Source organism: Rhopalosiphum maidis, chromosome 1 (genome assembly GCF_003676215.2).
Source record: "Rhopalosiphum maidis isolate BTI-1 chromosome 1, ASM367621v3, whole genome shotgun sequence".
Taxonomy (NCBI): Eukaryota; Metazoa; Arthropoda; class Insecta; order Hemiptera; family Aphididae; genus Rhopalosiphum; species Rhopalosiphum maidis.
Genome location: NC_040877.1, coordinates 36,080,816 through 36,105,087, shown reverse-complemented (window position 1 = coordinate 36,105,087; position 24,272 = coordinate 36,080,816). Strand labels below are relative to the sequence as shown.

The 24,272-nt window shown below is 26.2% G+C and overlaps 3 protein-coding genes across 4 annotated transcripts; all 3 read right to left on the bottom strand.

Moving 5' to 3' along the window:
- Window positions 1-2,446: 2,446 nt before the first annotated feature.
- LOC113560544 (GATOR complex protein WDR59) lies at window positions 2,447-6,841 on the bottom strand. The gene is made up of 3 exons (XM_026966479.1): window positions 6,697-6,841; window positions 5,426-5,549; window positions 2,447-5,340 (listed from the first exon to the last, which is right to left on the bottom strand). The coding sequence occupies exon 3, from the start codon at window positions 5,330-5,332 to the stop codon at window positions 2,573-2,575; it is 2,760 nt and encodes a 919-aa protein (XP_026822280.1). The 5' UTR covers window positions 5,333-5,340; window positions 5,426-5,549; window positions 6,697-6,841; the 3' UTR covers window positions 2,447-2,572.
- Window positions 6,842-9,513: 2,672 nt separating this feature from the next.
- On the bottom strand, window positions 9,514-15,716 carry LOC113556878 (serine/threonine-protein kinase polo-like). Its single transcript, XM_026962091.1, has 9 exons — window positions 15,014-15,716; window positions 13,350-13,594; window positions 11,494-11,691; window positions 11,336-11,431; window positions 10,967-11,268; window positions 10,684-10,893; window positions 10,465-10,618; window positions 10,145-10,391; window positions 9,514-10,058 (listed from the first exon to the last, which is right to left on the bottom strand). Exons 1-9 carry the CDS (start codon window positions 15,110-15,112, stop codon window positions 9,864-9,866), a joined length of 1,746 nt encoding a protein of 581 aa, XP_026817892.1. The 5' UTR covers window positions 15,113-15,716; the 3' UTR covers window positions 9,514-9,863.
- A 3,365-nt stretch (window positions 15,717-19,081) lies between these two features.
- LOC113555274 (eukaryotic translation initiation factor 3 subunit C) lies at window positions 19,082-24,264 on the bottom strand. Of its 2 annotated transcripts, XM_026959696.1 has the most exons (15): window positions 24,132-24,264; window positions 23,946-24,059; window positions 22,833-22,965; window positions 22,399-22,775; window positions 22,196-22,320; window positions 21,977-22,115; window positions 21,640-21,902; window positions 21,353-21,565; window positions 21,131-21,284; window positions 20,657-20,872; window positions 20,429-20,569; window positions 20,215-20,353; window positions 19,934-20,127; window positions 19,534-19,876; window positions 19,082-19,459 (listed from the first exon to the last, which is right to left on the bottom strand). In XM_026959696.1, the coding sequence occupies exons 2-15, from the start codon at window positions 24,036-24,038 to the stop codon at window positions 19,275-19,277; spliced, it is 2,715 nt and encodes a 904-aa protein (XP_026815497.1). In that variant the 5' UTR covers window positions 24,039-24,059; window positions 24,132-24,264; the 3' UTR covers window positions 19,082-19,274. The 2 variants fall into 2 exon arrangements, with proteins under 2 accessions (XP_026815497.1, XP_026815503.1); XM_026959702.1 differs by lacking the exon at window positions 24,132-24,264 and having other exon boundaries at window positions 23,946-24,124.
- Window positions 24,265-24,272: the final 8 nt, after the last annotated feature.

The following is a 24,272-nucleotide window of genomic DNA, read 5'->3' as shown; positions in this document are numbered from 1 at the left end:
TAATAATATTAATAATATTAATAATAATTATAATATCTGCCATAAAAATAGGTTATCACATATCACTCATCAGGAAGTTCAGTAAAGCAGTGAAAAGACAAAAAACCTAGTTCAATATTAATAAAAATAAAACTTAAAACCGTTATATACCTAGTTTTCAGTGTTTTCATTGAGCAGCAGAAGTCACAACTTTAATATAATTTATGTATTTTATCATTTAAATATTAATTCGAATTAATGGGTTATCTAGCACATAGTATTTAAAATCACAATTAAAAATACCCATGTATAATACTTTACAAGTAAACGCTAAAAATACTTATGTATTACTATATTTTTATAAAAATAATATTAGTACTAACTACCAATCAGGCACGTATACAAAAAAAAATTTCGGAGGGGGGGGGTTAAACTTCCCCTGTATACGTGCATGCTACTAATAGTACCTATATAACTAAAACGAAGGACTGAAAAAATTTGCTCAATTAATTTTTAAAATTATTGATGTGAACTTATTTATTGTTTTGATACATAAAACATAGATTAGGATAGGTAATCTAACTAAAAAGTGGCTATACTGATGAAGGCATTTCACAATACGGCAGATACGTACGTATATTCTTGGACTCTAAGATTTTCAACTAAATTAATTAATTTGTATTTAATAATTTTGTTGTTTTATTTTTCGCATTCGAGTATGAAATACGATATTTTATTTTTTTTAAATGCATTTGAAATCAACACGTGTCTACGCTAATTTTCACAATACAACTTACTTTTTTTTTTAAATAGCAATGCTAAATTTTTCTGTGGAATTCGAATAGAGAATAGATTTTTTTTCAAACAATTTCTTATTTATTAATATGTTTTAAGCATTTCTTTGCTTTCGTAATCGTCTATAATTTTACAGTAAATTTTTTACTTATTCATACTTTGTACGTTGCGCGTAGTAGTAGTTCTGGAAGAGATAGCACTATAGCAGGGGTATTTCTAAATAATCAAACAAACTACACCAACTATCATGTAAATCCCTTAAATCACTTTAAAAATATAATACAGTTATTATCATTTCTCTCCCCGTCACCCCTAAAAAAAAAAAACTAAAATCTGAGAGCCACGACTGCTGCTTGCCAGATAATATGAAAATAATTTAAGGTAAGAAGTAATGAACATTTAAAAAATTAACACACTTTACATTTATTTATTTAGATTTTGTTATTTAATAAACATTAGTGTTTACTGTTTATTACTATATTTAGGTATAAATTCATTCATAGTAGGTATTGATACTTCATGTAGTAATTTAACAAAGAGATTTTTAGCTTGGGTTTTAATATAATGTCTCAATCATCTGATTAATCGTAAAATTCAACTTAGCCAATTTCGTAATATTAAAAAAAAACCATAATTAATATTTAATAAAAGTATGTTATATTGCTTATGTATGTACCAAAAGAATACAAAATTGAAATGTTCTTAAAATCAACATGTTTTAAAATATGTTTGTTGTATTTACAGGGATCTCCTTAAAACCACATTTCAGTCTATAGTTTTCCAACTGAAATAATTATATTCTATGTACTAATTCCTAATAAAATACCTATCTACAATAGATTTATTTTATCCTTTGTTTTATAATTCTTTTTATTTTAATTATAATATAATTATTTAGAATTAGGAATTAAAACTATGATTAATAAACTATTTAACAGAGGTATACAGGTACATTATGATGTAGTAAACATAAACAAATATGTACCTATTTACATTATTTTTCATAGTTAATAATAAATGACATAAAAACAAAGCAGTCTATGTCATATAATGATATAAAAAACATTAGTATGGTTTGGTATGACGTACCATATTTGATACCATATTTTAGCTTTATTATACTACTGTTTTCTACCATAATGTTAATGATATATACATTTAAAATTGCAAAAAGCTATGCTAGTCCTGGTGAAATAAATAACATACAATTAAGTATCTGACCAATTTTCAAACAATTATTGTAGAATTTGCAATCAGTTAAATGTAAATATAATTATTTTAAATACAAAAATATCATTTAACCATCCTAACTAATATAAAATAACCTAAATTGCTTTGCTTTTCAATAATATTGATAAATGCCATTCACTGTAAGCCCAATTAAAAATTTCATAAAACTAGCAAAATTAGGGTGTTTAGATGAAAAAGTCATCTGCTATTTTTTTAGTACAGTTATTAAGTACATTTTTGTACTGAGTTTTCAACTGTGATGACATTATTATTATTATAAAATATAAATATTTAGTAGTTTAAAAATAGATTAATACAAAAAAAAAATAAAGTCTAAATTGCTTATTTACATAAAATAAACATAGATATATTTGATTTCAACAATTCAATAATTAACAGATTTTTACTTATATTTAAAATACAAAGATATTTACCCATTATAAACATATATATATATTTAAATAACATAATAAATTGAAATGTGATTTATCTTTGGTTCTTCAGCAGAAGAAAGAGGAACTATAAAAATTAGTTAAATGAAAACTATTGCAATGATTAAACAATATCCTCAATCATCTTTGGAGTCATATCGTTTAATATGAAGTATAGACATAGTTTCAAACAAACAATAACACCCACAATTTACAGCACATAAAGATTCTTTACTAAACCATTGGATCAAATGATTAGCATGACCGCCATGTCCACATTTTAAACAAACATGAGCTGCACCTCTTACAGTAGAATTACATAATGTACACTTTAGACTAAACTGTTGACACTGGAGACAATATCCATCTTTTACGGAGTCATTACATTTTAAACATTCAATAATGAATTTGTAAAAAAATGCACTACTCTTTTGAGTTTGTTGTTTTAAAAATTTTTTAACACTGGTTTGCTGATCTAATAAACCCAAATTATCTAATACATCCATGTATATTTTTTTGTATACATCATATAATATATTTTTCTGGGAATCAGAATCTTCTAATAGTAATCCTTTATCGGAAATTTCAAAACATTCAGTTGATTCTTCTTGTCCCCTAGAAAAGGTAAAACCTTCTGATAAACTATTTGAACGCGTATACACGGGTGTTGGTGTCCTATCTTGTTCAATATTTTTTAAAGCTGGATTTGGATTAAACACACAACATAATAAAGCAGCAGTTTGATAATCAGAATGATTGGCATAATGTGAGATCAATGAATCGATTAAATGAATGGTGAATGGATGATTTCTCCAACTATTAATTTGGTCAATGGATGATGTGACTTTTTTTTTTAAGTTACATTTTGTATTACAGGCATATGCAGCCAGTGTCCAAGTTTGAACTAAATCTTTTCTTTTAAAGCCATTAGTAATCCAAGCATTTTTTAAACAAGTACTGAAAACATTAGATATATCAAGTTCATATTTTGATGCTAAGTCTTTATTAATTGGAAATAAACTTGACACATCATAAATTGAAACTATTGGTTTATCTAGCTTGTCTTTTCTATAACTTTTTGAACTTCGGCTACTTCCGTCAGTTGGAGAATTTCTATTACTAAACCAGTAAGGTTGAAGTTTTTGTAGTGGAGTGTGGTTTGCACTATCTATTTTTTGTAAAGAAATAGATGGAAAAAAGTCTGTTTTTCTTTTTGGCGGACTATTAAACCACAACAATGCACCGTTGTTACAAAATTTTAAACCCATTGTTTTATGCTGTAGAATATTATAACTGTCTTGGCTAGATATGTAAGTACTTGTACGATCATAATGGGATGGCGATTGTGAATACATCGAGTATGTTTTTTTATCATCTTCAGAAAATTGTGACTCTGAAAATGATATTCGGGACTTCCTTAGAGATACAACAAGTTCACGAAGACAAAACTGCACACAAGTCAAGTTTTTAGAGACTTGTTTTATAGCTGAATCATATAATACTTTATGAATTTTATTTTTCATACTCGCATCATATGTACTTTTGGTAATTTGGAACTGAGGTTCAACATTTACAGGGTAATCTAATGGAAACGTCATATGTATAGTTATTGAATTATTATTGACTTTTACTAAAGCTATTAATATACGTCGATCTGGATCCTTTTGTTCAATGAAGATTTCTGAACCAACATTTAATGAAAGAAACTCTTGGTGTAAATTTACAATAGGTTCTTCACAATCTTCGGTATTATAAGAATCATCACTAGCAGACATACAAAAACTTCCATCTTGGCCTTCATTTTCAAAGTTTACATTATCAATATCGTTAAGTGCATCATTAGATACATTACTTGTATCAGAGGTTCGTGCAGTTTGATCATTTTCCAAATTATCATCACTCTGTTTTTCAATATAGTCCAAAGGAATTTCCTGAAGAAATGACACAACGTGCCATAATCTCATGGTCTGATCTTTAGACCATGTAATAAATTCATATTCAGATGTTTTATCCTCGTTATTTTTCATCCATTGAAATTCCAATATAGTATCTGAATGACCAACAAATGTATGAACGGGTGAATTAATGGAACTCAAATTCCACAGTATTAAATTATTATCCACTCTTTTCTCAGGAGGAACCAAAACAATTAATATGCCATCACCAAATGGTGTATATTTAGCTCTCCAAACAGGCGTGATGGTATTCAAAACATTTTCAGTCTTCTTAAGATCATTTATTTCAAAAAACTTTACAGTGCAATCTTGGCTACAAGTGACTAATTGATTTTCATTTGTATAACTCCAATCTAAACAATGTATATTACTGAGATGGGCTGTAATATAATGGATTGGATTTTTAGCTTTTCTCTGATCCCATATTTTTACTTCTCCGCCATGAGCAGTAGCTATCAAGTGTTTAGTTAAATGATTCCATCGCACTCTTGATGCAGGAATTATAGCTGAAAGTGATAAAGCTGGCCTAGTGTTGTCTCTAATATCCCAAATATTTACAAATGAATCCATGGACGATGAAGCCAGGGTATTTGGATCAGAGCCATGCCAATTTATGTCTAGTATAGCACGTGTATGGGTATTTAATCTAGTTGAAGAGGCAAGATTAACATTGTTTTTTAAACTTAGTAATTGCAATTGGGTACTTTGTGCCAATGCACATAAATGCTGGTTATGATATGTCGGGTTCCATTCAAGAGCTTTAATTTCATATTTACAAGTTCTGGGATATAGAATATTTGATGATTTATAAATTTCAACAATACCAAATTTTTTACGACCAGCTAACAAAACTATGGACCCAGTATAATCTATAGCCATTTTATGAGCATCAAAATCTCTAATTTCAATAGCATTATAGTCACTACTCCACCTTGTAGCCATTTTGGTATCTAGAAATAAATAAAATAAACATATTACATACATTCATTAAAATAAATATATAATATTTAAATAAATTAAATGTATTTTTCTTACTTTAATTTCAAAACTTTTAATTTAGAATTTACAAATAAAAATCATTGTTAACAACCTTTGATGGAAATAGATAATTCACATGTTTACTTCACGAAAATATTCTTATTTTTCAAATGAGTGTAATCTGAAAAAAAAATATTTTAAAAGATATTATTTATTCAACATAGATGTTTTTCAATATACGTTTTTATTTATTGTAAACAGCAATAGTACCTCCAAAAAAATTCATATTTTCAAAATTGAAATGTTTAATATCCAACTAGTAATAATCACTAACCAAATAGCCTTGATTTTGCAGTGGAAAATTATATTATATTATTAAACCAATGATTTTACTTAAATTTGATATAATTATGTAGCACACAAATATTAATATAAAAATAAAACTGTACCCAAAATACATAAAATTAAAATACTCTTTATTATAAAAAATTAATGTAAAGTTAACCATTGTTGTTACTACTAAAATAATAATTAGAAACTATTAGTTAGTATTAATAGTTACAAAATAACTAAAAATAATGTTAGAAAGTATTAAGTTTACTCATATAATATCAATATAAAAAAAAAAAAATAGAAAATATTTTAAAATTAAAATTAAATATAAGTAGTAAATTAATTATTATTTAACGCTTAAATTGTATACACTTCTCATCTTATTTAATTACCTATAATAAATAGTAACACAGTACGTATAGTTGTTTTGAGAAAACGGGGGATTCTGTAGCCATAATAAAATGTTTAATTGTAATGCATTATGTAACATATTTTAAAGTTGTTTTTTTTAGTCATAAAAGAAAAATTCATTTTTTACCATGGTAAATAATTCAAAAAATTACTTTTGAGTGTTATTTGTTATTAAATATAGTAAGTGCAGAAGTGCCTATACTATCGAAATTCATTTTACTCTGACGTAAAAACAAAATTAGGTAGTTATTAGACCTTTAGATAAATAACACTGATGAAAATTTGAAATTATGATATAAAACATTTATATTATAAATGATTGTAGAATACTCTGAATAGTTAAAAATTTTAAAAAAAACCAAGCACAAGTAAAATTTGGTTATGGAAAACTATAGATTAGTCATTTAAATCATTGTTATTATTTAACCAATAATGAAGGTACAACTGATGCAAATCAAATAAAATTATTTCTTAGTAATAAACTAACAATAATATTTTAATCGAATATTTAATAGTAACTGTAAGTATAAATATATAAGAACCTAGTATATTAACTATTAGATAAATAAAACTTTTATTTTTACCTTTAAATCCAAAGATAATTATTAATTGAACAGCGTACACAAATTAAGAAACATATAAATAAAAAATTCGTAATAATAGTGTACGAATATGATTCATAATAAACCTTGCATAAGAATATTATATTTTCAATAAAAAAATCTAAAAATCTACCATGCAGTCATAGAAAAGACTTAAAAAAGCAGTTTATATTCCAAAACAATACGAATTATGACATGACTGTTCCTAGTATTCTTACTATCATCAACCTGTAATCATATTATGTTGATAAAAGTGTCATTTGCGACATGTGGCCGATTATAATTGATAACAAAAAGTCGGTTATAATTATTAATTACTTATTAATAACTTGGGTATTTGTTATTATTAATTTTAAACAAGTTGAGCTTAAAGCCATAGACAATAAACTTAAAAAGTACACATTTTTTAAAATTATCTCCGTTATTCTATGAACCAGACGGCAGCTAGAATTCAAGTAAACGTAAAGGTTACTGAAAGGGTTTAGTTGATATTTGCGGTTGCATATTATCCAGTATCCTACGTGAAAAATGTTAACTTTTGTACGAGTTATACGACCAGAGTAAATTGGAAAACTAACCATTCTACATTCTGTAATCATCCGTTTTAAGATTAACAATATCTACATTCGAATTTCTTATGACGAAATAGTTAACTGTTAGACTGGTGGAATATTTAAATTATATTATTATATAATTATTAATAGGTAGGGAACGGATTTAAATGCTCTAAAAACAATGAAAATGATTTTTAAAAATACTATTTAATTCATTCGACAGAAATTTTTTTTAAAAAATGCTTTTAACATTATTTTTGACGAAGAAAAAATAACAGTACAAATAGTGCAATACAAAATCATGATTTAGATGAAGAGTTAATCGTTATCTTTATCTAATTGTATGCATCACAAATTAAAATATATTTTGATTCTTGGCATAAGTGTATATCCCAACTACCAAGTATCTAGACGTGTCAACAATAATTTGAAATTAATTTCGTTTGGTAAACCGTATTATAGCTGACGACGTCTTCATACGTATTTATCTGATTGGTAAAAACATAACTAAATATATACTAATAATAAAAATAAAAGTACGACAAGACAAAATAAATAATATTTAATTTTATTATTAAGAATGAGCTTTAACTAAATTTATGTGCAATTTTATATCCATTCTTATATAAATATCACTTAAAACATAAAATTGCAAATAAAAGTTACATTTATTAATTCCTTGACGTCTGAAATAAACTTTATGCTTGAAAAGAAATATTTTCGGACATTTAGAAACAAAATGCAATTTGCAATTAAATCCATTTATTATTATTTATTAATAAGTATGAATGTATGATGAATATGATGAACCAAGAGGCAAAAGTACATTTATTTAGTTAGTGGTATGAATGATACACGACATCAAGGAAACTACTTATTTCTGAAAACAACATTTTTGCAGTAAAATTTTCAAATTTTTAACATTATAAACATGTAGTTACTCACAAAAATTTATTAAGATAGGTAGTAAGTAGATCTAAAATTGTGGCTTACAATTTAAATTGGTGTCCATGTAATGAATTAATTTTGGGTATAACTTTAAAGATTACACAAATACACAAATAATAACCAACTAATATTGTTTTTAAAAATTTTTTTTGTTCGTGTAGTGAAATGACAGTCAACAATTTTTCAAGTCATTGTTGATACATACAATAAAAAATTGTTAGTTTAATAATTTGTTTTATTGTATTAATTACAGAAATAAAAAAAAATTAATTTCAGCAAAACTTTTTTATCCCCCAAGTGATAATTTAAATAAATTATTTGATTACAATACATACAGCAGTTTCACTTATCCGTTTTGGCATAAAGCACAACAAAAAAAATCATTAATAATTTTGATCTGGTCCCATCAAACCAGGATTAATGAGACTACTGTATTACATTATAATCTTTGAAATTGCAGTAAAAATGATATATAATAAAAAATAATTATGATATATGATTGTTAGTTGTAAAACTGTATTTTAACTAAGATAACTTAGGAGTAACATTTAAAATAGAACTGTTTAAGCCCTTTGCCACATTTAAAAAGATGAAATTAAATTAATTAAATTATCTAAATAAAATGTGTCACATATTACCTCCATTGTGGTAAAAACCACAATTTAGAATTAGTATTTCTCATTCTCAAATAGTTCTATTGTAAAATATTAATTGCAAATCCGCGTATATTTGATTCTTTAAAATATTAAATATAAAATAAGTTGATTTTTAAAAATTCTAATTATTTAAGAAAAAAAAGAAGAAAATGAACTAAATTATAATATATATTATTTATTATTTTATAATGTCATTAAGATAATGTTTTTAAAATCATATAATTCATATAGAAAAACATCTTTACAAATATTTGATTTAATATTAATTGACTTGACCTGGTCTCATGATAAAATAAATTGCATTTGTCAATTCATGGAATTAAGTTAAATGTAGTCAAGTTATATAAACTTGTAACAACAATTTTCATATACAAATTGAAAGATTAAATTAAATATATTTTACGTCACATAACTAAAATATAATATTGTTTAAAAACATATATTATCATGAACCAAAATCAAAACTAATAATAATACTTATTTATGAAAGTATAACAAAAAAATTATTGTGTATAAATTATTCAATTAGTTATGAAATATAATAAAATTAATCTTTAACAATTTTTATTAGAAAATAACCACAAGATAACTCTTAGTATAATTTGCTAAAGATTATCCTTAAATATAGCTCATTTCATTCACAAAATAAGTAAAAATTAAATAAATTATACTAAGATCTTATTTAACATTGTTGTTTTAATGCAACCAAGGAAAAACAAAATTGGATGTGCTTTAAATGTAACTAAATGTTTAGATCTTAAGTTCCTATATTTTAATGAAATAATAGTTTTTTAAATAACAAAAATCACAAATAGAAATAATAAAAATAATAATAAATGAAACTATTTTAATTTAAAGTTTAATATTAATATTGAAAAATAAAAAAAAATAATAGTAACTATTTACAATCTTAAATATAGCTCTTTTAACATACTGGTTTTTCATTAATTATCATAACTATAAATCAAATATACTCGTCAATTATCAAGTATTAATGTACTTGGCTATCTTTTAATATTGATCCAATTTTTTTGTGAGCATATTCCAAGCATTTTCCTAATTCAGGGCTACAACCATGTTCAGCAATTGTATTAAAACGGTATGTGCGGAAAACATTATTTTCAATAAAGGTTACAGCATTCATTAACGGACACAATATTACTTTTGTATGATCTGTGAAGTTGATCTAAAAAAATGGGAAAAAAAACCAATATATAGAATTACATAATATATATCAGTATAAAACTACAATATAATAAGTATGTTACATACTTGTAAAGTGCCGTTAGTAAGCTGCATAATAACTGATGAAGTAGATCTATACCACTGGTACATATATGGGGTACGACTCAATTGGTCAGCGTCTTTTGCTAATATATCAGCGCCTGCTTTAATAAGATGATCATTCATATAACGCCTGAAGTACATTAATAACTTCATTTTTTTTTCTAATGCTGGTGGGGTATGTTCAGTTGTATGGTATTGTTCTGATCCATTTCTTTCTATGTAATGGACATCTCTAAAAAAAAAAAAAAAAATAGGCAATAATTATTAAAATCCTAATTTAAAATTTAAACATAAATAAACCTTACTTTAGATTGGCTAAAAGTACTATTCTGGTAAAATCATTGAACATAACACCAACACAATCATCAGACAATTCATATCCAAATCCATATTTATCAGAATAGTCCACCCATTTACTAACCCAAATCAGAGGTTGAGCGGCTGGATCAGTGTTTTCCTCTAGAATTTACAAAATATGTTAAGTACACTGCCAATAGAGTTTAATATTATTGTCAGATTCATACCCATATTCTTTAATCCTTTCATAGTTGGTTTACATTTTAATAAATTTCCCAATTCTCTCTCAAGGGACATCATATATTCTTTACAATCATTGGATGAAACTCCATTTCCAGTAGTTGGTTTATTTGGAATATTAAACATTGGCAATTTATTAACTGGATCTTGAGGTTTAGAAGCAACTTTAATGATAGCAGCTTTGGGGCTGTTGAGTTCTAAAATAAGTTTTTTTGAAAAAATCACGTCAGAAAACTTTATAATGTTGAGTTTAACCAATTAAATAATTACCATTGAGTGGTCTGCGATTCGAAATTGATTCTCTGTAATTGATAGAATCAAAACGAGGAGCCATTGTAAGACATGATGCAGGTAATTTTTTAGGCATATAACCAGTAGTAAAGAAATCAGCTTTCATTATATCAGAAACACAAGGACGTTTTTTAGGATCATATTGAAGCATTTTATTTATCAATGAACTGGCATTCTTATTTAAATGGGGTGGTAAGCTATAATCACATCGTGCAATTCTGGCATATGTTTCTTTCAGAGAGTTTGTTTCAAATGGTGGTTTGCCAACTAATAGTGTGTACCTTAAATATAATACAATATGAATAAAAGATAATTAAGAACACTAATAATTTTTCTTAGAAAACTTACATTATACAACCTATGGACCAAACATCAACTTCAAAACTATGACCAGTCTTGCTAAGAATCTCTGGAGCAATATAATTTGGAGTACCACATAGTGTTCTAAAAATAGTTAGGTTTTATTTAATTTAATCAGATTAATACAATATGAAAACAACTATTACTTTTTACGCTGTCCGTCATATTCAATTCTAGCGGCTAAACCCAAATCTCCTATTTTCACTTCCATTTCATCATTTAAAAATAAATTTCCTAATTTCAGATCACGGTGAATAATGCCCTGATTATGTAAATATAATGTCCCTTCAAGAATTTGAAATACATAGTAACGTGTTTCCGGTTCAGTAAGAGTTTTTCTTCTCCTAAAGCAAAACAAAAATTAATAGAATGAATAATAAATAATAGTAAGTATAATAAATTCAATAATCTACCTTACAGAGTTTACCTAATTCAATCATTATTATTTTTATTATTAAAATTTTTTTATTTAAATATCCAATTAAAAATATAGCCGTGGTTGGTCAAGGTAGGGAAAAATGTGGTTTTTAATATTCAAAATACTTATAAAAAATAGAATGTTATTGAACAATATATCTGCAATTTCAGCAATAACTACATTTAGTTAGAATATTTACATTATTATGTTTTGTTTATTAGCCAACTAACAGATTTTTATTAAATTAAAATAAATTATTAATTAGATATTGTTATAAACAAACTAAACTAAATGAATAATTCTGTTAAAATTTTTAAAAAATATTAAACACAAGTGTCAATAAAAATTGTAAAAAAAAGGCGATCAAATTAGAATATTACAATACGGGAGGTACCTATAAATAATTATTAAAGGTAAAATATAGCGGGGTTCTATATTTTAATATAATTATTTATAAAGTTCCAATTCAAAACAACTTTGTCAACAAAATTCTAGTAAAAATCAATATTGTGTTAAACTCAGAAACCTGATACTGAATGACACACTAGGCTTTACAGATTGCATGACAATAACTCCTTAGCATATTTGACCTAAATCAGAAAATTGCATAGATAAATTAACTTTACTTATTAATCATTATCATGAAATATTGTATTAGAAGGGGTATTAAATGTTGAAATAAAATCGGATCATTATTTTTTAATTTATTATAAGGATATTATTAGACATGAAATTTAAAGTTTTTTTTTAAAAATATAATTGTTTTTTTGTTGAAATACAAATTTTATATTTGATGAAAATATGAATTTTATTTTATTATAGTAACTTTCATTTTAAAGCAAAATGCTAGTTATAAAAATAAAATACTTAAGTTAAATTTATAATTGAACATCTGTATGATGTTATATTGTTACATGTACAAATTGCTTATTACTATAACTTGAATCAATTGTATTTATATTAATTATTAATAACACATTTATCTAAGAATCAACACTAAATAATACATTTCTACTATAAAATAGTATATTTTTGAATAAACTAATTCTTATTGTTTAATACTAAAATTTTAAATCTTTAAAAAATGTGAAAACTAAAAAAAACATAAAAAACTGGACAAATTTGTTATTATTGTAAATTTGTGAGACGAACATTTTAAAGTACAAGTTAAAACAAATTCTACAAATTATTTCTAAGTTATCACAGTTAAATATTGGCATTCACATTTTCTTTTATTCACCTAATACTGTGTATGTATCTTGTACATTATAATACATATTCTTAAATCTTTAATACACATTGTTTGGTTATTTTGTTTGATCCAGACTTTCATTAAAATGAACAACCTAGTGACCCACCCAATTAATCTGAATTAATAAGGTTCTACTTTAAATTATAATTAATAAATACAAGACAATAGGTTATCTAACCTGATAAAATATTATTTGAATAATATTATCGTAATATTAATTTAGTCATTTGAATAAAAATAAATGTCTATTGACATTATTTATTTAAAATTAGAGTATGTAGGTGTATATTTATAATATTTATAAAAATTCAGCTTATTATTAAAATACTAACTTATGCAGCTCCATCATGGATCTTTTTCGGCAAAGTTCCAAAACAATATAAACAAAGTCATTATCCTCAAAGAAACTATGAAAAGTAACAATATTTGTATGTTTCAACATCTTGTGAATATGTATTTCTTGTGTCATTTTATCTTTTTGATTGTGTTTCAATAAATATTTTTTAGAAACAATTTTCCCAGCAAAGATTTCCTTGGTTTTCAAATCAACAATTTCATAACATTTTGCAAAACCTCCCTGTAAAAATATATGTAGTTATAAATAATAATATTTACCGCACATAGATGTACCAACTGCTCCAGACCAGTAAACTGGTCAAGAATATTATGGTTGCCTGCACTATAGATTTTCAAGTTCACAATTGTTATTAAAAATGTATAGCAATATTATACTTCAACAATTATATTATAAACAAAGAACAACAATTTATTTAAAATTTCAATAACCTATAATCCAAAAATTAAACGCAAAATAATTTTAAAAATATGTTGTGCATAAGTGATATTAATTAGGTAATAGAGGTAGATGATTGAAATCCTATAAGTCACATTTGAATGATGATTTAGTAAATCAAGGCCTTGGTATATGTATTGTACATAAAATAGCTCCAGTATTAAGCCAGCAAAATATAAATATTTAAGATTAAAAAAAATAACTAGTCTTGTGAACTGTTCTTATGAAAAATATTTTATTGCACTTAATTTGAAACCTTGTAAATATGTATGATTTAACAATTAATAAGTATCAAAAATATTTTTATTATAATAATTTTAAATATATGGATGGCTGATCGTTTATTTTAAATTTGATGTAATTAGTATGTCAAAATAAAAATATCGAAAAATTATAAGGTAAAAATCAATTATGTAGGTAAGTTAAGATTAAAATAAAATTTAAATAGTGAGATTCATATACTTAAGCTTTAATTTATAATATAAGAGTATCTAAAGTATACTATAAATATATACTTAATTACTAATTGTTGGATGTTATAAGTAATATAAATAGTTTATTTGAACCCATATTAAATCTATATTCAAATATTTTAAGGTTCTCCAAATATTTATCTGGTTTTATTTACACATAAATAGTCAAAAACAATGCAAATATTCACATAAATTAATGATACTTATTTTAACCTGACATTTAGATTTAATTGAAATTTAATGATATTTGTTATTTTTTAGATACCCACTTAAAAAATGAAAAACTTATTTCATCCGTAAAGCTATCATTTTAAAATTTCAAAATATAGCACTACCTACCAATAATTGTTTTCATTCATTTTTTGGTTTGTAATAAAACTTAATGAGAGAATCATATAACAAGTACATTAGAATTTAAATTGTTTTCTTTCAGAAGGATGCGGTGACTAATTAATATGAAATGCAAGATAAAGGGTGACTTTCTAAAAAATCAACAGGTACGCGCGTTTGAAGTACATATTCAAGTGTTATAACCGAAAAATTTTCGTTATAAATTTCAATAAGTAGGTACATAAAAAAACGTTTTTTTTTTCTAAATGACATAAAATTTTTAGAACGCTCGTAAATAAAACAAAAATGTCAACCCCCTGCCCTAATAAAATTCTTTAAAAAACATCGTGTGCATACGCAGACTTAAACGCCAAAACCCATAGTTTAAAATTCAAGTTACCTTTCCGAGAAAATTGCCTTTTTGATATTTCTTGTTGGTCTTGTTGTCGTAAATCACGTCCGGAATTCGGACTTCTTCTTCTTTTGGTCTAGACGACATTTTGGCTATTGACAATGGAATATCAACTTGTAATTGTTTTTCGTTCGGTATCGGAACGACTGACGAGTGGCAACCACGGACTTGACTAAACGAGTACCTCCAAAAATTAACAATACTGTATCGACTACCGTGTTGAACGACAGAAAATATACGTTAACAAAGATACTTGGAAACGCAAAACGTATGTGTAATAAGATTTAGCCGTTGCAACGTTGTTGATGATGATAGTAATGATGGTAAATATTAAATAATAATAATAATAATAATAATAATACAGTTTTGTTTGATTAGGCGAACCAGTAAAACGGCAGCCTCGGGGGTGGCGGCGAATAGGTTATGTGCGTGTTTGCGCGCACGTCGAATGACAAAAATCGGCGCGAGTTCGGTCTGATGATCGTCGGCTCCCAAAGTCCCAATTATTGCAGTAGTACGACAACTAATGATCGTAGTCGTGGATGGGTTTATCGGCGACGGCAGACAACGAGCACCAGTCGCGGAACAAGACGTTATGAAAATAACCGTTAAATTGAAAAATACGTTTGCAAACACACCGCCCACCGAATGTACCGACCGAGCGCTGTGCGACAACGATCACTGCGCAGTGTGCGAAGCGAACATCACCGTATGGCGAATGGTGGCGGCGGCGGCGGAGTGTAGACGAACGGCCGTTGGTCATGGAAGAATAAATCGCGCGGTAACGGCATAGACAAAATAAAAAAGAATTCGTTCGTCTGACGTCTATCCTATGAATCGCGCGGGCATTATCCCTCCCCCCCGAGCACCACTTTATTATTGACTCACCATTGTTATTTTAATATTGTTTGGTATGAAATAATTTTTTTTTGCCCAATATTTTCAAACATTTCCATAAATATAATTAATTATAGATGTTTATTTTTGACCAAGCAAACTACTTGAAACAATAAAATATTAGTAATATTTAAAAGATTTACTAAATAAAATATAATTGTAGGCACTAGTATACCTGTTGTATTACCTATTAACATTAAAATCTAAAATTGTTACCAAAACCTAATCAATTTCTGGGTTGAAAAAAATTATTTGATTATATTATTAAGACATCATCATTTTTATAATCGTATACAATCTTACATCGTTATCAAAAGGTATTATTTTTATGTCGTAATTTTTAGCCATTTTTTATTAATTATTAATTATATTTTATGTAGACAATCCTTTAGGTACTTATTATATTTATAAAAAAAAATAGGGGGAAATGTCCATTTATCGTCTATGTTCTACCGTATGGGGTAATCGCGCCAACACCCGGTTCACAGTCCGGGTTTCGAATTCAAGTCTTTTATTACAATAATTGCACTATTCTTTACATGAAATAAAACCCATGAATGAATTCAGCCTTATGATTTGTCTATACTTCTGGATCGGAAATTTAAATTATTAGCGACTTATTAACATAATATGTTATAGGTCATAAAGTAATTACTCAGTTACTCTATGGACTATGGTTTAGAATGTTTAGATACTCAAATATACTCTGTAATATGATAACACACAGTTTGATATTTAATAACATTTCATAGCAAGAGCATCATTAAGGCCTTAAGGGATGATGAAGGTAATAGATCCCTCCAGAGCCTTATTTTACTAATATTTTGCAATATTATTAATCCAACTAACATAATAAATAATAGAGTTTAAGATGATTTTTAGTTAAAAAAATGAATAGTTTTTTACTTCAGCAAATTTAACAGATAAATTAATATAAGTATAGTTTTTAATTTTTTTTTTATCAAGATTTATGTAAATATCAAATTTATATAATGAAAAACATTTGTTAGATAAATCTTCGTGGACCTCTGCACAAGTATGCTATGTGCGGTCCATTATTCTGTTAAAATAAATTAATACTAAAGGTACTATATTGGCATTTGTCATGGTTATTAGTAGATAATTCACTGTAAACTGTAAAAATTTATAAAATTTAAATTCAATGCTATTATATCATAGCAAATACAAATTTTTGTAGAATGAAGTTTTTTACGTTAAAAAAATTTACTTTCCAGTAATAGATGCTGCTACAAGATTGATCAAATTAAAAAAACTATTGTATCACAGACTTATGGTCGATTATCTTTTTAAAGAATAAAAAAAAATATATTAAATATCTGGAAATGCTCATAAATCATAATTCACTTAAAAATTTAAATGTTTTATAAAATATTCACATATACGTATACCTATTAATTAGAATATACATTTTAGTTTTAAATATTAAACAATTATTATCATTTAAAATCTTACAAAATCTCATATGGAGTTATTTTTTCGGGGTTAATTATTAGGCAAATTCCTCACACTTAGACTTCATAATTGTCTACTCGTAATCCGTATAAATTACAAAGTCATCATTCCTCATTCAACGGAAGTTAAGTACGTAGGCTATACACTAGATATACGCTTAACCTGGTTTCTTCATTTTTCGTTCTAACTTAACCTTACAAACAAAATTATTTTATACAAAACTTTCCTACAATCACTGTGATGAGCGTATGGTATCGTAAATTGAGGCTCTGCTACGAATTCAAATAAAAGAACAATACAAGCTTTCTAAAATATCTGTCAGCGTATAATTAGTGGCGTACCATGGTTCGTCTCAATCGTCTCAAATGAGTTCTTAAATTACTTTAAATCAACGAAAATGCTGCTCTCCTCTATAATCACTTAGTACTTACACACCAAACTTTAAGATAATAAAAACCAACTAATCAACGAGCTATCATTCACACTAAAGTGACACGTATTTAAGTATAAAAAAAGTTAGAAATTCACAAATGTGAATCATATTTTTAAGATATAAAATATATATATATATATATATATATAATATAAATACTTACTTATATGATACATGTTAATATTTAAAAGTTATCGATTATCTGAATTATTTGTTGATAACGAATAATAGTAAATACTTAAATAGCAGTAGTTTACATTATTATGAAAAATTATTTTTATTGAAGTAATAATTATTATTTGTAGTAAGAACTGCAGTAGAATAAATTTTCCATGAAATGATGTGATGCTCTTGTGGAGAGGGAATCATGGTACTGAGTGATTAAAATATGTGGATGATACAATTAAAATGTTGTTGTGTCACTCAATAAAAGTTTGTACTACGGTTAAGGTATTGGACAAATTAATTAAATAGCATAATATCAAAATTATAATTCCTACTATATGAATTGTTAAATGGTAATGCAAATAGGGTTGTCAGATTGATTATATAAATACATTTTTTAAATAAAACATAGATTTAGCAAACTTAAATTCTGCATTGACGAATTCAAACATAATATACCAACATAGATGTATAGGTTTATTCAACATCTGAAATAGTACCTAATAAAATACAATACACTACTACCTGCAGAATGACACTGTTTTAAATTGTAGTATTGAAGACCACATGAGTTGCAAAGCACAAGTTGAACAATTAATTTATCAATACATGATTGTGAAATTTATTATCGTTTATTTATAAAGTAGGTTATTACATATACGGTAAATTTAATTAAAATGACTGAAGTTTTGGACTTCAATATTTATTGAGGTAACAGTCATATTACAATTTTAATAATAAAATCAAAATTGAAAAACATCAAGATAAGCCACCTGAATTCATAAATGGTTTATGAATATGTTTTAAAGGTTGAATATTATTCTTAATTTTTAATAATATTATAAAATTTATAAAATTTCAGTTTAAGGTACAGGTGGTTAATTAAGTATTTTAGTTAGTAGATGATCATATAACGAGAAGAAATACTTCATGTCTTCATGTTATATACTCTACAGGACAATAATAGAATAGATATTTTATTATTAATTGTCCTTAATCATACATAATTATTTTATTTGACATGCAACATCTAAAACGTTTTAGATTGTTTAAATTATAACAAATATGGTTGAAAAAAAAAACACAGATTTGAAATATTAATAAATAATATTTAATTGTAAATTTCAAATATTTCATTTTTTTTATAGAATAAAAATTTATTCTACACAAATTTCAATCAATATAAAAGTTGAACAGAAATATTTGCCTATATGGTTTGAGTTTATACTTATAACTGTAATATTCATGAAAAAGAAAATAATAACTATTTGATTAAAACTGTTAATAATTATTACGGTTATCTCGTCGTTGTCTATTCCAATCCTGTCCCCCATGACCACCATGTCCTCCATGACCACCGTGCCCACCATGCCCGCCGTGTCCACCATGTCCACCACCACCTTGTCGGCCAAAGTTTTGTCTGTATTGTCCTTGGTTTTGATTACCTCCTCTTGGGAAAAAGTTTCCTAAAGGAAAAATAAATTATAGATGTAATTATTTAATATTTACATCAAATAGTTTTTTTATAATTTTTATTTACCTTGTTTCATTTCAAAAATTCTTTCATTGGAGTCCACAAAGTTATTAACTTTATCAGCTAATTGCAGAGCAAGTGATTGTAACCTACTAGGTTCACTACGATGCATTACGACTGTTTGAGTGGGATCATCAAGAGAAGCCATTAATTCTTCATTAATAATCATTTTCGAAATGATAGAGTGAGTGGTGCTTTTTGGGAGTTCAAACATCTCTGATAATGTCTTCATTGAAATAGAGTTATAAACATGAGAATATGTAAACAGATATGTACGCAAAGATTCTTCTTTTATCAATCGTTCTAACATATCTCTCACTCTATCACTTTCATAGAACAATTCCCATACCTGTTAACAAAATACTTAATTTAATAAATAATACAAATAAAACTTATCAAATTATACCTTGGCATTCATTTTTTCATTAATTATAAAATTGCGTGATGCAGACCAATTTCCATTTCTCATTGCTTTACTAGCAGCAACAACATGTTCCCTCATCGATTCTGGAGGGCCAACTAAAGACTGACGTTCACTAGAACGCAGTTGTTGGTAAAATGTTTTGGAAATCATACGTCGACGAGCATCAAATTCATGAGCTAGATTAAAATTTTAAAATGCGATTAATAAATGCTTTTACATAGTATAAAGTTTATTTAAAAATATTTATTTATAATTCAATTTACCAGCCATATATGGAATTTCAATAAGCATAGCTGATACCAGGTAAACACATTCCAAGAGTTCTAAATTAATATGCATATGGAAAGGCATTTGTCTTTGTTTTTCTACTTTTTCTTGTTCCTTACTACGCTCATGTTGTCTCTTCACAAAAATAATATTTAAATATTAGAAAATAATATTAAGCTGTTATAATTAAGAAAACTATTAAATATTTACTTGTGGTAATAATCCCTGGGCTAATAACTCTTTAACTTTACCAGTCATCATTAGATCAACCAAACAGTTGTGAGCATCTTTTATGTTGCCTTGACGAAATGCACACAAACCAATATGTGCCATGGTACGATTATACAGAATCTATAATTTAATTAAAAAACATCATATATATAAGTTGGATGATACCAGTCAAAAACATGCCAACTCTAATTATTATATAATACATACTTGAGTAGCAGGATCAGAGTGCTGAATTGTTTCTTGTAAATGAGACATAAGCACTAAATCTCTTGCTTGAAACCAATTATCATGTAAAGCATGATGATAAACATGGCACAAAATTGCCCTTGTTCTTAAACGATCTGTAGAATCTTTGTCATAAATATATTTACATAAGTTCTCCATTATTTGAACATTTGTTTTATGTGATGCAAGAATTTCTCCCTAAAATTATATTATAGTGAATTAAAATTACACTAACATAGTTCAAATTAAATATTTACTAAAAATATTCCACTTGTTAATATTGATTTATGTAACTGAATAAATTAATAAATATTCATAAATAACACAAGTTTTATCTAAAAAGACAATTACTCTATCTATATTTTAAAGAAGTCAAAGAAATAAAAAAGTATAAGATAACAGTGAAAATATTTTTAATTAAATACACACTAATATATCAAATTTATAAATTTCTACCTTCTTTTGCTTTAATACCAGTGGATCAAACTTGTAGTAGAGATGGTCAATTTTACGCATATAAATACGACAGACTTCCGCCTCAATATTTTGGTGTTCCAAGAACAGTTGAACTTTGTCAATAATTTCACACACACGTTTTTCATCTTTCAATCTATATATTTATAATTAAATGCATTAAATTATAGAAGCTGAACATAAAAAAAAAAACAAAATACTGACCTTTGAACATAATCATTACTGTGAGGATCACATTCTTTCAAAAGTTTTGTGAATTCTTCATCTAATCGTTCAACAATTGTAAGCACACATCCTCGTACTCTAAAAGTAGGCTTGTCCAATGTCTCAGCATCTTCTGCTACCGATTCTCCAATGAATATTGTATCTTTAACGGGGAGAATTAAGTCCAGAAGTTCAACGATACAATCTAATAATCTAAGATAAATTTATGATCTGTTAATATTCAATAATAAGAAAATCAATTAATAATTATAAAATCATTAACACACTTGGTCCAAATTTCTGGTTTCATAGCATCAGATACTTTAGGATTGTAATCAAAAATAGAAGAAATAATTGACATTTTAATTTTTACTCTTAATCCAAGTCCTAAACTATGAGCTTCTGAAATCAATAACAATTCGTGCAAAAGTTCAATTTGTTCCCTTCGATCTGTACGCTTCTTTCCACGGGCAGCAATAACTTCGGTTAATTTACGTAAAACAGCCTCTGGAGTAATTTCTGCATCTTTAGCAAACATTTTGGGTTTTTCCTGGAAAAAAAAATGAAAATTGAACAATAAAATATCATTGTAAGTAATAATGTATACTAAAAATATTGACTTACCGACGGAATAGCAACTCCTCTTCGCACCTTTTGCCATTCTGAATCACTTTCTTCCTCTTCTTCGCGTTTAAGTTTTTTAGGTTTTTCTTTACGTTCCTTTTTCTTCTCTTTCTTTTCCTCATCGTCTTTGTCAGTTGATCTAGAATTAAAAATATATTTTATGATATGAAAATATGAATAATAAATATTTGCATTATTTGTTAATCAAAATTAACTTACTTTTTCAAAAATCTTTCTCTGATACTCTGATATTGGCCCTCATCTTCACTGCTTGAAGAAGAGCTTTCTGAATCACTGCCCCAATCAAATGAATCGTCACTGTCAGAATCACCACCTTTTGGTACCTGAATTAAAATATTGATATAAAAATCATTTTTAATTGAAAAATAAGTAAATTTAAACTATAATAAAAAAATTTCAACCTTAGGTATTTTTTCTTCAGTTTTCTTGAAAGAAGCAGCCGGAGCTTCATCTTCACTTTCGCTTTCATCTGAATCTACATCTTCATCTTCTTTTTGGTCTTCTTCTTGATCTGGGAGATCAGGATTTTCTCTGAATTTAGCCAAATCACTCTCAAAATCTTTTACGTATTTCCTAAATTTTTGTCTAAGGGAAGCCAAACTTTTAGAGTTATTTTTTGATAAATTTTTACGTCCAACTCGATCATCCCAGACATCATTAATAAAATCTTCCATTTCAACTAAGCAACGAACAAAAAACCGTGGTGCTATTCCGTTTTCTTCTTTTAATATTACTGCATTGAATGCTTTAGTGTATGCACGGGTTAATTCCTCAAAGCCTATAAACATTTTATTTTATATTAAGGTTCTTGATTTAAGAGTTTATATCAACTTACTGGTCAGTAAGCTACTCATATCTTTGATTTTTTTATGATTTCTGATCTGCTTAATAGTCATTGTCAACTCTTCATATCGCTTTTCTTTCAGTGACCGTACAATACGTTTTGTATCTTCTTCATCATCACTGAACTACAATCAACATAATAATACTTGGTAAATTACTAAAGCATTGTACACACAATTTTGGTTACTTTAGTTATATGGTTTAGTTGTAGAAAATGAATAAATTTAAGTTAAAAACATGATCAAATATATTATCTAATATACTTTTATAAAGTAATTATTTTTATTTTACAAAATAAAATATTAAGAAAATATTATATCCAAATAAAATTTTTTTTTATTAATTTATTGAAAATAAGATAATCATATGATAATAACTTTCTGGAAATATATTTTTTCTTAGTTAAGACGATATTGAAAAAATAATTTATAAATGTGATTGTTTATTTTGATATCTTAGAATTGAAACACGGAATTCAAATTAGAACTTAAAATATGATAAATAAAAACTGTTATTAATTAGCTTATATTTATCATATTATATTCTTGATGCTTAAAATTTAAATTTACCTAAAAAATAATATGTAGGAAGACATTTATTTTAAGGATGATAAAATGTATAATTATATGAAAAACAACTTGCTACTAACATTGAAATCAACTAAAATTAAGATATTAAAATCACTTTATCTTCTTAACAATAAATTTAACCACCAAATATTTGTATTTTAAAAGTGGTAAATATTTTAATCCTCCAATTATAAATATTTATTTCATTGTTAATTTTCCATTTTTATTCAATGACTAATAGTTAACATAAGGAAATAATCCCAATTCATTGGGAATGATCCTTTGTAAAATAATATAATAGAAAGATTTTAATAAATGTGATAGGTAAGCTAAATTATTATTATTTATTATTTACTATCAACTTATTATACATGACATTCAAAAAGAAATATATTTTACAGTATAGTGCCAGTATCTACCACAGTAGCAAATTTTGATCAATGTATCCAAAATATTATTGTAACAAATAAATATATATCGGTGTTATATTGAATTAGTGTTCAACAAAGTATTTAACGTTTCTGAATGTTACTTACAGTGAAATTCGCTGTTGGTTGGCGGATAACCTGTTCTTCTTCGGATGATGTATCAGACTCGGAATCCGAGCCGGTTGCAAAGAATCTACTCATATTTGATAACTGTTAGTAAATCTGTAAAACAAATCACAACTATGAAGATATAAAACAACGGTTTTAATTATGCACAAATAAAATGTATTATACTTAGACACACGAAAAACGTGGAGTCGAAGTCGAAAAGACACACAGACAAAATTGCAACTTGCAACTAGAGTGATTAAATGTAATGGTGGGGAAATGGGGAATAGTCCCTGGTGAGCGTGGATGCGATGCGGCGATGTTGAT